At 32.2% G+C, this 16,122-nt stretch overlaps 1 protein-coding gene across 2 annotated transcripts; it reads left to right on the top strand.

Moving 5' to 3' along the window:
* The first annotated feature begins 5,286 nt into the window (after nt 1–5,286).
* On the top strand, nt 5,287–11,408 carry LOC149160288 (auxin transporter-like protein 3). Of its 2 annotated transcripts, XM_089433679.1 has the most exons (8): nt 5,287–5,676; nt 5,933–6,118; nt 6,439–6,551; nt 6,709–6,892; nt 7,137–7,234; nt 7,566–7,773; nt 10,336–10,590; nt 11,030–11,407. In XM_089433679.1, exons 1-8 carry the CDS (start codon nt 5,467–5,469, stop codon nt 11,225–11,227), a joined length of 1,452 nt encoding a protein of 483 aa, XP_089289805.1. In that variant the 5' UTR covers nt 5,287–5,466; the 3' UTR covers nt 11,228–11,407. The 2 variants fall into 2 exon arrangements, with proteins under 2 accessions (XP_089289805.1, XP_089289806.1); XM_089433680.1 differs by lacking the exon at nt 10,336–10,590 and having other exon boundaries at nt 11,030–11,408.
* Nucleotides 11,409–16,122: the final 4,714 nt, after the last annotated feature.

The following is a 16,122-nucleotide window of genomic DNA, read 5'->3' on the forward strand; positions in this document are numbered from 1 at the left end:
GAAAAATCTACAGAAGTTTAATCTGAAACCAACAAAGCCACTAAGTTTATTGAATGAATTCAACACATCCACCAGTAAGTCTTTCATATCATGTAAAAAGCCAATACTTAGTACAAATAATGCCATGATCAACATCAGGTGACACACAAGTTTCAAATGGGAGAAAAGGTTTGGTTGCATTTGCAGAAGGAATGCCTTGTAGGGGCCCTTCAGAAGTTTTCGCCACTCTGCTATAGACCTTACACCATCACCAAGGTTATGGGTTACACCATTTTTGAGTTAAGTATCCTCCCCTTCCTTGGCCTGCAACCAATGTTCAATGTGGACCGCCTTCAACAATACGTTCCACCATTGTTAGACACATAAAAAATCATAGAGAAACTAACACTGATAGAGCTCATCCATATTGCATTGAATATGCCACAATTGACCAGATCATGAAAACATATATTAAGAGCACTCGCCAACAGAGGATCCAACTATATCAAGTTGTGAAAGTAGACCAACTCCTACACTAAGGAATGTGGCTCACTAGGGGCCAAGTTTAGTAGATTTTTCCCATCCCATGGAGGAATTCAACATAATGGATAACATTTATTCCTGGGGGGGGGGGGGGGGGGGGGTGGATTGATATAGGTGGATATCGGTGGCCACCCACCTATTCCACTAACTCATAGCACAAATTTCTATTTTGGTAATTTCTTTTCTACAATTTTTAGGTCCTAAACTTATGGAGATTTTTTGAGGCCCTAAATAACATATTTTGGGGAAACAAGAAGCTGAAAAATATAATTCTAGGATAGACCTTTCCAACAAGTTATCGTGTGTGCAAAATAAAGATCGTATATCAAAATTATAACCCTGGGAACTTGAAGTTCCAACTTGTTCCATAGGGGTTGATAAGCCTTTGGTGCTTCATCTCCCAGGGTTAGGTTTTTGGATGTTTAGGGTTTCTCATTGCTTATTTATGATGAAAAATCCTCTGAGCCTCATTGTAAGGAAATTCAACAAAGATATGTAACCTTCACACCTCTTCTTAGAGATAAGCTACTACCATTTGAACTAGTTTTTTTTTTTTTTTTTTTCATTTTGCATGCATACAATTTTAACAATTTCCATTTCTTAATATAAGTCAAGTTTCACTATATATTTATGTTTTGGTTATAAATCTATATATCATTTGGTCCCCTTCATAAATTCAGATTAATTTCATTCCTTGGAGACTTGGAGATTAGGGTTTTGAGATAAATCCCTAACTTATACTTATTGAAGAGAAGAAGAAGAGAAGACATGAAAAACTGGAAGGAGCTTCCAATTTTTTTCCTTGAAAGCTTAAAATATATAAATAACAAAATCCCAAGTGAGCTTGGGTGGCTTTAGACTCAATTTAAGGCATCCTAGGCAACCATGGCCCTAGGTTTAGGGATTTTCTACCCTGACTAGATTGATGAAGTTAGGGAACGCTCGAAGGGGTCAAAATAAGTCAATCAAGTGACTAAAGAGGAATAATGACCTAAGGAGCTTATTTAAGCACTAGATCCTAATGAGGTCCCACATTTATGCTAAAGTGAGAGAGGCTCACTAAAGGTGATCCATCACATTAACTGTCTAGTTGAGAAGTGTTGTATCATCATTTAATAAGCTAAGCATAAGTATGACACAAGGATGAATCATACAAGACGCTTTCAAATAAATAAACATATGTGAATACCTGAGTACAAATGATTCATTTGTGTCATTTTAAAAGAAATAACATCATATCCATAACAATACCATTCACGTGGACATCGAAGCCAATGGTGGGGTGGGGCATTGAGGTTGGAGGACTTTCAAATTTCCGCATCCTACTTAAAATATAATCATCCATATACATATTCCCTATGTGTGTAGTAATAAAGTGACATGTATCTTAGAATGTATACACTTTTGTTTTAAATCTCTATTGGCCCATCTTCTATCCTGTGAGTTTGTCCATCGAGCCGATTTAGACTTCACATGCCTCAATAGTGATACACTGCATGGTATGATGACATAAGTTGGGGATACATTAGGTTGATTTCGAAGATCTTAGACATATATAAGGAGTTCAATGGGACATAATGAAATTGAGTCATAAATAACCTAAAAGTGTTAAAATATCAACTTGTTTAGATTCCCCATCTCTTAAGAAATTTCCAATGATTCGCTTGAATCGATGACACCAATTTGGATTCCCCGTCTCTAAAGAAGTTTCAAACGTGGCATCGGTGACTTCATGAATTTCTTCATTGAGAACTATGTGTGAGCAACATATGTCTAGAAAAAATGAGTAGCCAATCTGGTCATCTGGATTTTACACACATGGTAAAGTTGAGCTCCATGCATATCGACCTTTGGATAAAATCATTCAAAAGGATTTCTCAAATTCGTTTGAAGGGTCCCATAAACAATGATTATAATATTTTTTTATTTTTTTATAAAAAAACATTCATTGGGATGGTCCTAACCCTTAGGGTTAGGGCCCCATTGAGGGCCTCATCATGTACCTTAAGGGTCTTAATATCTATTTACATTTCATCTAACTTTTTTAAATTTCATAAATGTTGGTTCAAATTCAAATCAAAGTATTATTGAAGACAAAGATTCATCACTTATAACACATTATATGCACCTTTGGTATTTATTTATGTTTCATCTAACTTTTTTTTTTTTAAATTTTGATAAAAGTTTGTTCAAATTCAATTCAAAGTGCTATTGAAGGCAAAAAATCATCACATATAACAATTATGTTATATTTTATAACCATGTAATAAGTTAGGATCATATTAGTTGTTATTAAAGAATAAAATTCATTACTCATAATATTATATTATATTTGATAGCGTACCAAAAACAAACTAGCATATCTACAAGCTTAAAACATCAATGTTTCACATAACCCTCCTTTAAAATTATTAGTAATAATTATCGCTGGTTATAGTTTGGTTACATGTGGAACAACACTCTAAACACAAATTCATAAAGGGTGGTGAATCATGTAAAACAAACATTATGGTAGATATCTTCATTATGAAGTAATATGCACTAAATACTAAGACATGAGCCATATAGAGAAAAACTTTGGGGTAAACACTGTCTTCATTAAAATTTTATATACACTACACAACAAAATCCATTATGGAACAATTTACACTTCCAAACCATAGTTAACATGTAGGTCTTGTTATTCCCTCTTGATGATCTACTAATTTGGAAAATATTGTCAAACCAAGGTGAAAACATTAGCCATCCCCTCCTCATCCCTTCCCCTCAACTTCACTTATCAAGATTTAACCTCCCAACCCGTCATTATACTCATTTGCTTCCCCATAACAGATGCTCGAGAGACTCTACTAGACTTGAACCCATGGCATCCCAATGATATCTACCTTGATGACCTACTAATATGGACAATGTGGTCAAACCATGGTAAAAGCATTAGCCATCCCTTCCCCTCAACTTCACCTATCAAGATTTGACCCCCCAACCCATCATTATAATCATCTTGCTTCCCCATGAGATATGCACTAGAGACTCTACTAGACTTGAACTCATGACATCCCAATGATATTTGCCCCGAAACAGGTTGGTTCAAGTTGATTGAGCTAGCCTATTCGTTATATACAAAACTTCCATTGAAAACCTCTTGGGATCCCTTCTTCTTCCTTGGAATACTAGATGGATTGTGAACCACCAACCACAATAGAAATGGGTAACCTCAAGGCACTTTACTAAATTTAGATATATAAAATATGGAGTTAACCCTTGAGGCTCATACATATATTATGATTCCATGAATATATCTCCCTCAATGACATCAAAAACACATTGATTGCACTTTTGATCGTCTTGAATCCCATTGATTAGGTGGAAACACCCATTAATCCAACTCATTCCTTTAATTAGTTGGAAACCCCTCATTTCACCCAATGACCCTTTTCATTTCTTGAACCTACTGATTAGATGGAAACACCCATTAATCCAACTCATTACTTCTTTAATTAGTGAGAAACCTCTCACTTCACCTAATAACTCTTTTAATTTAAAAATAAATAAATTTTACTCATACTTGAAGATCCAAAATACCTAAATAAAAAACTCTATCACTTTGGCATTTTATTTAAGAAATATCATTTAATCCAAAGAATATCAATCTTATTCATACTCAAAAGACCCCTAAATAAAAGACTTTAAAAATCTTTGCTATCTATATCAGCTTTCTATTTTGTTTAAGATTCTTAAAACTTGTACCATCCATATTACCTTTGTATTTTGTTTAAAAAATATCATTTGATCTAAAGAATAGGCATTGTCTACAGATACCACAAATTTACCCAGATGACCAATAATGGTTGGAATTTGACAATTTTCTTTTCAAAAAATTTGGGAGTATAATATTTAAATCGTGTTTTTATAGTGGAAATAAATTCAACATCATCAAAAATCTATAGACACCTAAAATCTCTCAGAATTTACCAAAATCTTAACTAAATTTCCATAGTAAAAAAACTACTCAAAATCCCCGGTTTCCTTTAAAACTTCCCCTATCCCTATCCTTTAAAACTTCCCATATCTCTATCGCCATTAACGAAAGTATTTTGCCTTCGAAACTTCCAGGAAGGTGTCGTAGCACGGATGTCGGGAAACCATCGAGGGATTACGACATTCATGGCAATAAATTTTATGGCCAAAATAGTCCATGTGGGGTCGAATTCAGTCCTCCACATTTTCCCTGTTTCGAAGTGGTTTCATTTCTCTCCCTATCTCATCAAAGCAGATTAATGTGAAAACAATAGCAGGCAGTTAAGTGTCTCTCAATCAAAATATAGTAGACAGCAGTAATCTACTTGCTAGAGGTTTGGACGTTTTTTTATATTGGGATTGATTAAATTTTTTTGAAAATTTTCATGAAGTATTTGTAAATTGATTTCAAACACCAAAATTCCAAAAACCGATAATTAGTAATGAGATTTGCTTTCATTTTATTTGTATTTTTTGAAATTATGAACTTGAGTTAATAAATATCTTGAAATTTTTTAATCCTGTAATTAAAAAAAAAAAACCATTTCAAATAACACAAAATCACAATTCATTTCAAATAATACACCATCACAATTCGACCATTTTACCAGATTCCAGTTAAAGAAAAAACTCTTGAGACTTCTAATTGTTATACAAGACCTGGCGTAAATCCAACTTCAAATATTACTTTCATTTAGTCCCTTATCCTTGAACTTCCATTATCTGTTATAAATACAAGTCTCCTATAACCTTTTTTTATTCCACTCTATCTGAATCATTCTTCCATCTTTAGGTTTTTATTTTTGCCTTAGGGTTTATGGATGACAAGATTTCTGAGTTCTCATCCATAAATAGTACTGTCAGGAGGCTTTCCGAGGTATTGAGGACAAATTGTAGGAGCTATTGAATAATAAAAACAACTCTCTCATGGAGGTCACAGAAGGAGTTCAGTATGGATTTAAGGAGAGCACCAACGTGACTGACAAAAGCACCCCATTGCAGTTGAGTACAATAAGTAATGGGACTGTGCAACACTCTGCAACTCGAAACTCTGATGGATTCAAAACTTGGGTACAAAAAGCTCTGTGGCATGGTGGCTCTCGTTATGATGCATGGTTCAATGCTGTATCTGGTCAGGTACCAACAGCATTCTCTTCCGAAGTTTTAATGGAATTATATTATATGTTGTTGGATTGACCAAACTACCTAGTATTCAGTTTTAATGGAATTATATTATATGTTGTTGGATTGACCAAACTACCTAGTATTCATAATCTGCAGCACTTTTTCCTCATATTGGATATTCATTGACATATTAGGAATCAGTCTTATTCTTAAATTGTAATTTCAGATAGGTGTTTGTGAGTTGTTTTGATTTAATTTTCTCCAACAGGTTGGCCAAGTTATTCTCTCCATGCCATATTCATATTCTCAAATGGGCTTTGGTCTTGGAATCTTCTTCCATCTTCTCTATGCAGGAGTTGGCATTTGGACTTGCTATATGCTGTCATGTCTCTACCTTGAGTACAGATCCCGCAAGGAAAAGGAAGGAGCTGATTTTAAAAGACATGTTATACAGGCATGACATAATTGTCCATGTATCTTATCTATATCTCAATGAATCAATATATTTTCTATGAGATCTGAAAGCTTTTGACCCTTCCAATGTGTTTATATCACTTTACCATTTTCATCTGAATGCGTTTTTGAAGATCTGGAGAGTGTTTACTCTAAACTTGTGATGTTTTGAAAAATCTACAGAGTTTAATTTTAGAAATTTACATAACATTTTGATAAACTGTGAAAACTTCCACATTGAAAGATATTATTTTTGTTTTATTTGAAATAATTTTATGGTGAAACTGTGCTTAAATTTTTCAAGTTTCTTCTTTCCTGCAGTACCATGAAGTTATGGGATATCTTGTTGGATCTTGGCTGAAGAAGATTGCTCTCTTTTTCAATATTGTAACCATGGGATCTGTTGCTGTTGTACAAATCATTGCTTGTGCAAGGTATCTTGTTGGATTTTTCTTGTATACCTATTTTTCGATGTTGTAAGCATGGATCTGTTTCAGTTGCTTGTGCAAGATAACATTTGTTATGGCCAAGCTTTTGAGTTATCCAAACCAATCAGAAGGTGATGTGTTTTTTTAATGTACAATTTCCCAGCAATGCCTATTATCTGAACTCCAAGTATAACAAGCGAGAGTGGGCAATCATATTTGGTGGGATCTCCATCCTGACATGCCTCCTTCCATCGTTCCACAATTTTCGAGTATGGTCTATCATGGGAGTAGTTACAACTACTTATACAGCCTGGTACATGCTAATTGCAGGGCTTCTCCATGGCAAGGTAATTACATAAACTTATCCATAACTAAATTAGAAAAGACCTGCATGATTGTATAGAGCTAAATTCAGAGGCTTACTTTCTAACTTAAATACACTATCAAATTGACCATTTGGCAGTTTAAATGATTTGTTTATCCACTTTGAGGCTTAATTTCTAACTTAAATACACCATCAAATTGACCATTTGGCAGTTTAAATGATTTGTTTATCCACTTTTCAACTGTTAACTGCCTGTGCTTCAGCAGATTCCAGATGTAAAGCATTCTGCTCCACAAGATATGGAGAAGTTCTTCACAGGTACAACCAATATATTGTTTGCATTTGGAGGTCACGCTATTACAGTGTAAGTGTTCCCATTCACCCATATTGATCTGAATTGAATTCCACCATTTTTATCAGTTTGGGTTGGAATACTCTGTCACATGTGAGAGAATAATCCTACATGGAATACAGATCTAGTTGGTAAGGTATATCTGCACCACCAATAATAAATATAAATAAATTTGCATGGACCCATTTGATGCAAAATCCAATGTTTATGAAATAGTATAGATTAACAGATAATTAATTAATTATATCTAACTATCAACCTGTTATACTTCCAAACGATTTCATTCAGCTTAATTTTTCATGGTACTAATTAATAATATAAATCTCACTTGTTTCTGTAACAGAGAAATTATGCACGCCATGTGGCAACCCAAGGTGTACAAATACGTATATCTGTGGACAGTGGGATATGTTTTAACGATAACAATGCCTCATTGTATTGTACTATATTCTAACTTCGGTGACGAGCTTCTCAACCATTCAAATGCTTTGTCTGTGCTTCCAGAGTCAGTTTTCAGGAGCATTGCCTTGTGTTTCATGATCGGCCATCAGGTAAACAAATCAAATTTCACAGATTTTGTTAAGATCGGCCATGACGAAAGATTAGGATTCTTCTTAGTTTTATTATATTTATATTATCGCATTATTATATGTTTTATATAAATTAAATGATTTGAAAATAAATACAAATTTATTTTACTTTAAAAATATCACCTATGTATATGAAAGTAGATTAAAACTAATAAATATTACCTATGTATATATGTAAGTAGATCAAAACTTATTCGGGGTCTTTAGAGGTACAGATTAGTTGGCTTTAAAGTGTGTTGTTAAGATATTTTTTATGTTTTTAAAGAGAGATCACCCTGATATAGATCAGACTCCAGAGTGAACAATATATGTGGCGGTATTATTTTATTAATAGGTGGGGTAGTATATGCCACTTGTCTGATTTAACCCAGTACATTATTAGATGGGTGGCATATACTCTCTCTGCCCATTAATAAAGTAATAGCTTCACATATATTGTTTGTCATAGATCAATTGGCTATAAAATTTACTGCTAAGAAACTTTTTGCATGTCTTAGTCCATGTATATATACTTATTCTAATTACAATTTTTCCTGAACATAAAATAATATTTAAAAAACACATATATAAAATAATTTGAAGTTATAAATTTACAAAAAAAATTTCGGCGAAGATCACATGAGACATCATTTGTCGACCGTTTCGAACCAACCAGTGTGGTTCATCGTCAGGACAAGTTGAAGAAACAGATCCAGCTTAGCAGTTTAAATAGACAGAGCAAAGCCTCCAACGGCTAAAAAGACTAACAACTACTTTTGACTAGGAACCTTAAAAAATGCTACCCGGAGAAACCAGTCCTTTAAAATATATATATTTTTTATAAATAAAAATAATAAAAAATAAAATAATATTAAATTAATTATGATAAATTTATTTTATTTTAATTTAATTTTAAAATAAATATATTTTTATAAATAAATAATAATTAAAAACTAAAAACTAAAAAATAAATTATTTGTAAATCATAGTACTTTAATTAACCACTAACAAATCATGTCAAATGTTTTTAAATAAAGAGGTGATTTTATAAATTATCAGTGAATCGTTTTTTAGAAGTTGTAGTAACTCAAACCAATAAGTCTCCCATTAAATGGTTTTTGAGAAACTGTAATCAGTACGCCTCCCATAACTGGGGTCAATAATAACGTTTTTATAAAAAATTCATAAGTCATTTTAAATGTTTAAGCGTTATAGCCCATTAATCATATTTTTATCTAATTTAAAAATTACTAATTTAATTATAATAAATTTTATTATTTATAAAAATAAATATAATAGTTTTTAATTTATAATAATAATTTTTTTTTATTATTTTTATAAATTTATTAATTTTATAATTATTTGAAATTATAGTTTATATATTGTCTTCTGTTTAAGCTTTTGCCATAATAAAAAATAAAATAATATTAAATCGATTATAATAAATTTATTTTATTTTAATTTAATTTTAAAATAAATATATTTTTATAAATAAATAATAATTAAAAAATAAAAATAAAAAATAAATTATTTGTAAATCATTCCTATATAATTACAAATAATAATAACTACTTTAATTAACCACTAACAAATCATGTCAAATGTTTTTAAATAAAAAGGTGGTTTTATAAATTATCAGTGAATAAATAATAATAACTACTTTAATTAACCACTAACAAATCATGTCAAATGTTTTTAAATAAAAAGGTAGGTGGTTTTATAAATTATCAGTAAATCGTTTTTTTTAGAAGTTCTAGTAACTCAAACCAATAAGTCTCCCATAATTAGTAAATGGTTTTTAAGAAACTATAATTAGTATGTCTCCCATAATTGGAGTCAATAATAATGTTTTTATAAAAAATCATAAGTCATTTTAATTGATTAAGCCTTATAGCCCATTAGTCAAAATTTTATCTACTTTAAAAATTACTAATTTAATTATAATAAATCTTATTATTTATAAAAATAAATATAATAATTCTTATAATATATATATATATTTTTAATTTATAATAATAGTTTTTTTCATTATTTTTTATAAATTTATTAATTTTATAATTATTTGAAATTATAATTTATATATTGTCTTTTGTGTAAGCTTTCGCCATAATTTTTTTTTTCATTTGGTTTTCATGATGAACCACAAATTACTTGAAATTATAGTTTTAATATTGTTCTTTATTTAAGCCTTTACCATGGTGTTCTTCTTCATCTAATCGTGATGATAAACCACACTTGTTGATTAGAAAAATATTAGCCAAAAATTTCCCTTAAATAATTTCTAAAAAATCTTTTCTTAAAATTTATAATAATTAAACTTTTATATTCATTAAACAATATATTATAATTCTTTTTAATTTTTATAATAATTCTTTAAAAAATTATAATAATCAATTTTTTATAGTTAAATTTTTATATTAATTAACCCCGCCCTCACATTTCTTTTTATAGATTACTCACTGAAACTTACAATGGTTACTGCCTAAAGGCTAAAGGCTAATACTGGCTGAGCTCTTAATATATATTCTGTACTGATGAATGCAGGCACTGGCATTTGGGTTGTATGTGATGCCACTGAACTTCATGTGGGAGAAGGTGTTAGGAGTACACGGATCAACTTACCTGATCCGCGTTGTGTGCAGGGTGCCAGTGGCGCTATTACTTTGCTTGCTGGCACTGCTTTTCCCTTTCTTCGGACCACTGAACTCTCTGATCGGATCTATTATTATGAGCTTCTCCGTTTATATAATCCCTTCTCTCGCCTACGTCTTAGTTTTCAGGACAAAGACCTCACGAGAGGTACGGATACATCATTTTCAAACCTAATCGCTTCTTTTCTCAATGCGGAATTTTTTAAGATTTAAAACAGAAATTTTTAAAATAAAATATTGGTTGCAAATCAATAATTTGTTATTATTATTCATTTTATTCCAAAATATTTTCAAAATCTACGGTTAAATAAATTAAAAAATACACTATTAAAAATATTATCAATCAAGTATTATGAGACAAGTATTTTGGCGTAAATCACATAATAGAGTATTTGTCGATGCGTTTCAAACCAATCAGTATGGTTCATATGATTTACTCTGAAATACTTGTCTCATAATACTTATAGATCACAGAAGCCTAAATTCAACAATTATCAATCAAATTAAAAACATTCAACATGCAACTGTCTCAATCGTCTCAATCGCATTAAAGAATATTACCATCAAGTGATGTGTGATTTTTGCAGGAAGCCGCGGAGAAACTTCCTTCATGGATGCCCAAGTGGAAGGGAATTGTAGCGATAAATGGTGCGATAGTTGTGTTGATCGCTGTCCTGGGTTTCTGTTTGGGAAGTTGGGCGAGTGTTTCCAACATTATAAAGCAAGTGCACAGTTTTGGACTTTTTGAGAAATGTTATCAATGCACTGCTATCAAAGGAAAGTAAACGTAGTTCATCCATCTTTTCCAAAAGGACATATGCTGTAAATATTTAAATAAAAGACATGTGGGATGTGCTTGTGGAAAAGATGGTCTACCTTACCTAAGTACATGTACTATTTATATTTTATAGCAGGATTGGTAATGTAATAAACCATTATAAAAGAGTGAGAAAATAAGTGATATTTTTTTTTGGGTTTTGAAGGTACTATTTATATTTTATAGTAGGGTTGTTAATGTTATAAATTATTAGTAGGGTTGTTAATGTTATAAATTATTATAAAAGAGAGAAAAATAAATGATATTTTTTGGGTTTTGAATGGTATATTAATGTGTGATTGAATAATAGTTTTTTTTTGATCCGTTAAGTTAGTTGATGATGATAGTGGTTAACGTCCCTTGAGACTAAATTGGTTTAACAAACTTATAATTTTCTTAGTTTTTAGTTGTCTGGCTCCTCGTCTTTCTTGGCGAGATTGGTTCTGTAGCTTTCTTTTTTTTTCTCTACTGTCTTCCAACTTCCTTTATCTTTTCTGGTTCTTGGGACATTGGTGCCTTAGCTTAACAATCTATTATAGTGATTTTGGAATTATTATTATTATTATTATTTTTTTTAAATTATAGAAATAAAATAAAATATTGAAAAGTCTTATTTATTTTTAAAATCATATAAATTATATTAGGTTTAGTAAACATTCTCTATCACCATTATCATTATTTTTGGAATATATTAAAATTTTCTCCTATATTATTATAATTATTATTAGATATATTATATTTGTTAAAACATTTTTTAATATTTTACTTAATATATTTATATATTTTGTTAAATAAAATAAAATATAATTCAAAGTAACAATTAATTTTATTTATATAGAGAAATTTGAATATATATATTACAATTTATGGAATGTTAAGTTTTAATGTAAATGTAAAATTTTCTCATAACAATATTATTCATAACGTTTGTTTTTTTATTTTATTTTGGAAGCAAAGATTTTTCATCTCTTAAAATTGAAAAACATGTTGTGGTTTGCTTTGGTGTTTTTCTTAGGAAACCAAACCATATTAGTGGCAAAATTAGAGTTTTTCGATGATTAAAGAGTTTAGGAAGTTTATAGATGTCAAAATTACAAAATGCTAGTCATGAAGCATCTAAATGGAAAGCTAAAAACATGGAAAATAAGCAAAAAGAAAGTAAAAACATGGAAAATAAGCAAAAAGAAAGTAAACTAAAGCCATTAGTCTTGAGAGAGTCTGGCACTTCCACTGCAATTGGTTCTTTGCTCCACCTTGGTGAGAAAATTGGGTCTAGAGGGAGGCCAAGGTGAGTCTCAATACTGCAAATGTCCTCCTTAGTTTCATTACAATAAAGTAAGACTCTCTCCACAATTGGTTCTTTGCTCCACCTTGGTGAGAAAATTGGGTCTAGAGGGAGGCCAAGGTGAGTCTCAATACTGCAAATGTCCTCCTTAGTTTCATTACAATAAAGTAAGACTCTCTCCAACAACATCTTGAAGTTGCAATAGATATCCATCATGCACATATATTGGCTGAAGCAACCACAGATGTGGTAATTTCACATACAACCTCAGTTATTGATAGGCAACCTCGTTCACTTGCAATTTATCTTTCACTGAGGCTTTTTCTCTCTGCTTAACTTTGGCGCTGCCATAATCCTTGTAATTAGTGTCATCACATCGACTTTTCGCCCAAATTGAAAGTTGAACCTGGGTCAAGTGGAAAGGGATAGGACACGGAGCATAAAAAGAGGGCAAGGAAAGCTTGACAAAGATGGGGGTTGTTGTAACATCCCAAGCTCCAGGAAAGATTCATTGTGGTTATTAAACTCATTTTTATGATTTATTGCATTTATTTTACATCGTGACATTGACTGAGGCTGGAAAGCCAGATAACAAGTTGTTACCTAATTATGATTAATTAGCAATTTAGACATGCTAGTAAAATATAAACATTTTCCTTAATTAAAAGAAACAGTCAACAAAGAAACAGGTACACCCCTGTCCTAGAAAGGGAAACATAGAGGGGAAAAGAAAGGAAAAATGGGGCTATCCTAGAGCTGGGAGGGAAAAACCAGTGGGAAGTTGCTCATTTACAGTTAATAGAGTGCAGGACTTGAGGCTGGACCATGGAGTCCTGAGGCCCAAGGCACCGACAGTAACTGGATATAATCCATGTGTGAAACAGAGAAAGTGCTTGGGGGAGAGCCTGGACATAATCGCCAGGCTCGAGGCTAGGAGGAGAGAATTTCTAGATGAAGCTGGGTTTATACATTTACAAATTTAAGACACATAAGTATCCTAGGCTTTAACTAAAGGATGATATTACTTTATAGATGTTATTTGTTTCCAGGAATATGATTAAACAGTAATATCCAGTGATAAGTATGCATTAGCAAATAGTAATATCCAGTGATAAATATGCATTACCAATTAGTAATGTCAAACAATCAACATTTCTTCTCATAGAATGTTATATATGCGGCAAAGTATAAATATCAAACAGACAATGAGTCCCTTTTACTAGACTCTGGACAAAGCAAAACACACACACACACACACATATATTGTCATACATAAAATATTGACCGAAATCCAGAACCATGTTGGAACCTTTCCGTTTCCTTTTCGGCTTATCTACCCTCTGCAAGCTAGAGTTGGGTGAAAGAGGTTGTTTGGAAAAAATAAATCAAATCCCTACATCCCGATAGAAAGTATAATAAAACCCTCAGGCAGATTCTTGTTTTGACCAAGGGAAAGCACCACTTCGTAGAATTACTGTAATAGTAAAATTTGCACCATTGCAAGAAAGGAGTAACACGATTTCCAGAGGGAATAACCCCTTAGCAGAGGTATGACAACAAATCGAAAATAGTTAAAAGAATTTCAGGTTAAATATATACATCATAACAACATTACGAGATCTTAAACAATTCTTCCAACAACAAAATAGCGGGAGCAGACCCTTCATAAATATATGCTACTGTGCAAAGAAACTATAACTTTCATCGAAATAAACCCATTTATATAACTTAACAAGCTTTAGAATTTAAGTAGCAGAGTTTTCTTCTCAAAAAAACAAATTAAGGCTGAGAGGTTTCTTCTCTGTCTCTTCAAAAGATTTAAGGACTTAAAAGGAGTAATTACATTTAATACTGTCAATTTAGCCACTGATTTACAAAAATCAGCGACCTAGAAAAACTTAAATTACAGTTCATTACAAAATTTCGGAGTGCGACATCTCTAAAATAGTCCTTCACATATTTATGCGCACTGTAAATTTAAGCTAGGTGTATCACCAGAACAAATGAGTAACATAAACCGCAATGGGTCAAACATAAGAATCCAAGATGATGGGTTTCCAACTTGTATCCGTTTGTAATGTTGTGAGTGCGCATAATCACCGAAAAACCAAAAGATTAACCATAAAAGCATCTTCACTGTATAGTAGCATCCCTGCAAAACCCATTTGCAAACATTATTAGACGAATGTGAAAACCTGTATCATATCTAAAGCATAACCATTAATTCATGGATAGAGCCACCCCTTACCTGAGTTCGGCAGACTGTAACCTGGGGCCGTCCAACTGCATTTCATAAATCCCTTCCAGGGTTAGAAGAATGTGTGGAAAAAGAATAGAAATAACTGTAAGAGATTTTCACTGACAGAAACTTACCCTTTTCATGCCAATGACATAAATCACCACTCCTCGCAGCATTTGAAGGGCTAAATGCCAAGCCTGGCCAACAAGAGGATGTATTAATCCAATGCATCGAAATAACTCCCAAGTAAATATAGAGAATGACCCAGAATAAAGAATTGATACATCAGAGAGTAAAGGTTCAGGATTACCTCCAAGCGGAGGACGAACAGACAGAGCCATGGAGCATGGAGGTCAAGACAAAGAACCAACGGAGAAACCGGGAGCCGAAATGTAGCAGAGCAGTCAAAACCCTCAACCTAGGTTTGCAAATGAGTTGCGTTTCGACGGGAAGCAATGTATTGGGTAGTTTGACAAGCCTGAAGCCCTCTTCACTGTCAGATAGCCCAGACCTAATCAATGGATGAGATCCATGCCACATGTCACAACCAAAGCGAAATGATGGACAACTGCCAGCTGCATAGTCGTCTGAGATCAAGCCGTGTGGAGTCATGTACAACCAACATTTAATTCTAAGTCGGGTGATAGTCTGATTGCCTTGTAGAAGGCCATGCGAGCCCTTATGGTATGGCAAAGCCAACCGTGGGCAGTATTACAGAATTAAATTAACAAGACATGCCTTGGAATCTCGCCCGCCTCGTGGCATACATATGGTTTAATGTAATAATTATGGTTTGAGTTAATACATAGATAGATGGGTAATCATATATATATATATATATCTATATATATATATATATATATATATATATATATATATATATATATATATATATATATATATATATATATAATTGTAGTTAAGATGTTGTTACAAATGGTATCAGAGCCTCAGGTTCGTACACTGAGACTCTTGGGGAAATTATATATCTATATATATATATATATATATATATATATATATATATATATATATATATAAACAATGAATGTGATCTCTGTAATTTAACTAAGTGAATCTGTATGTGAACATAGAGATCGCCTCCACACAAAAAGGGGAAAAATGCAGAGGAGCGCAGGACCACCCAATTCGACTGGAACAAACTATGTGAATGCTAATCCTGATATTTGGATTCAGCTGGGCGAGAAGTCTCATCAGGCTAACGCAGTCTTACTTGAAACTATGTGACAGCTCCGTGGAGAGATGACCAATTTAAGAACAGACAACGAGCGACTCTAGCTAGAACAGGAGAAAATCCTAAGAAGTTTGTCCAATTGAC

This window comes from Pinus tabuliformis, chromosome 5_2 (assembly GCF_031772625.1).
Source record: "Pinus tabuliformis cultivar Carrire ecotype Pingquan chromosome 5_2, CPIR1, whole genome shotgun sequence".
Classification (NCBI taxonomy): Eukaryota; Viridiplantae; Streptophyta; class Pinopsida; order Pinales; family Pinaceae; genus Pinus; species Pinus tabuliformis.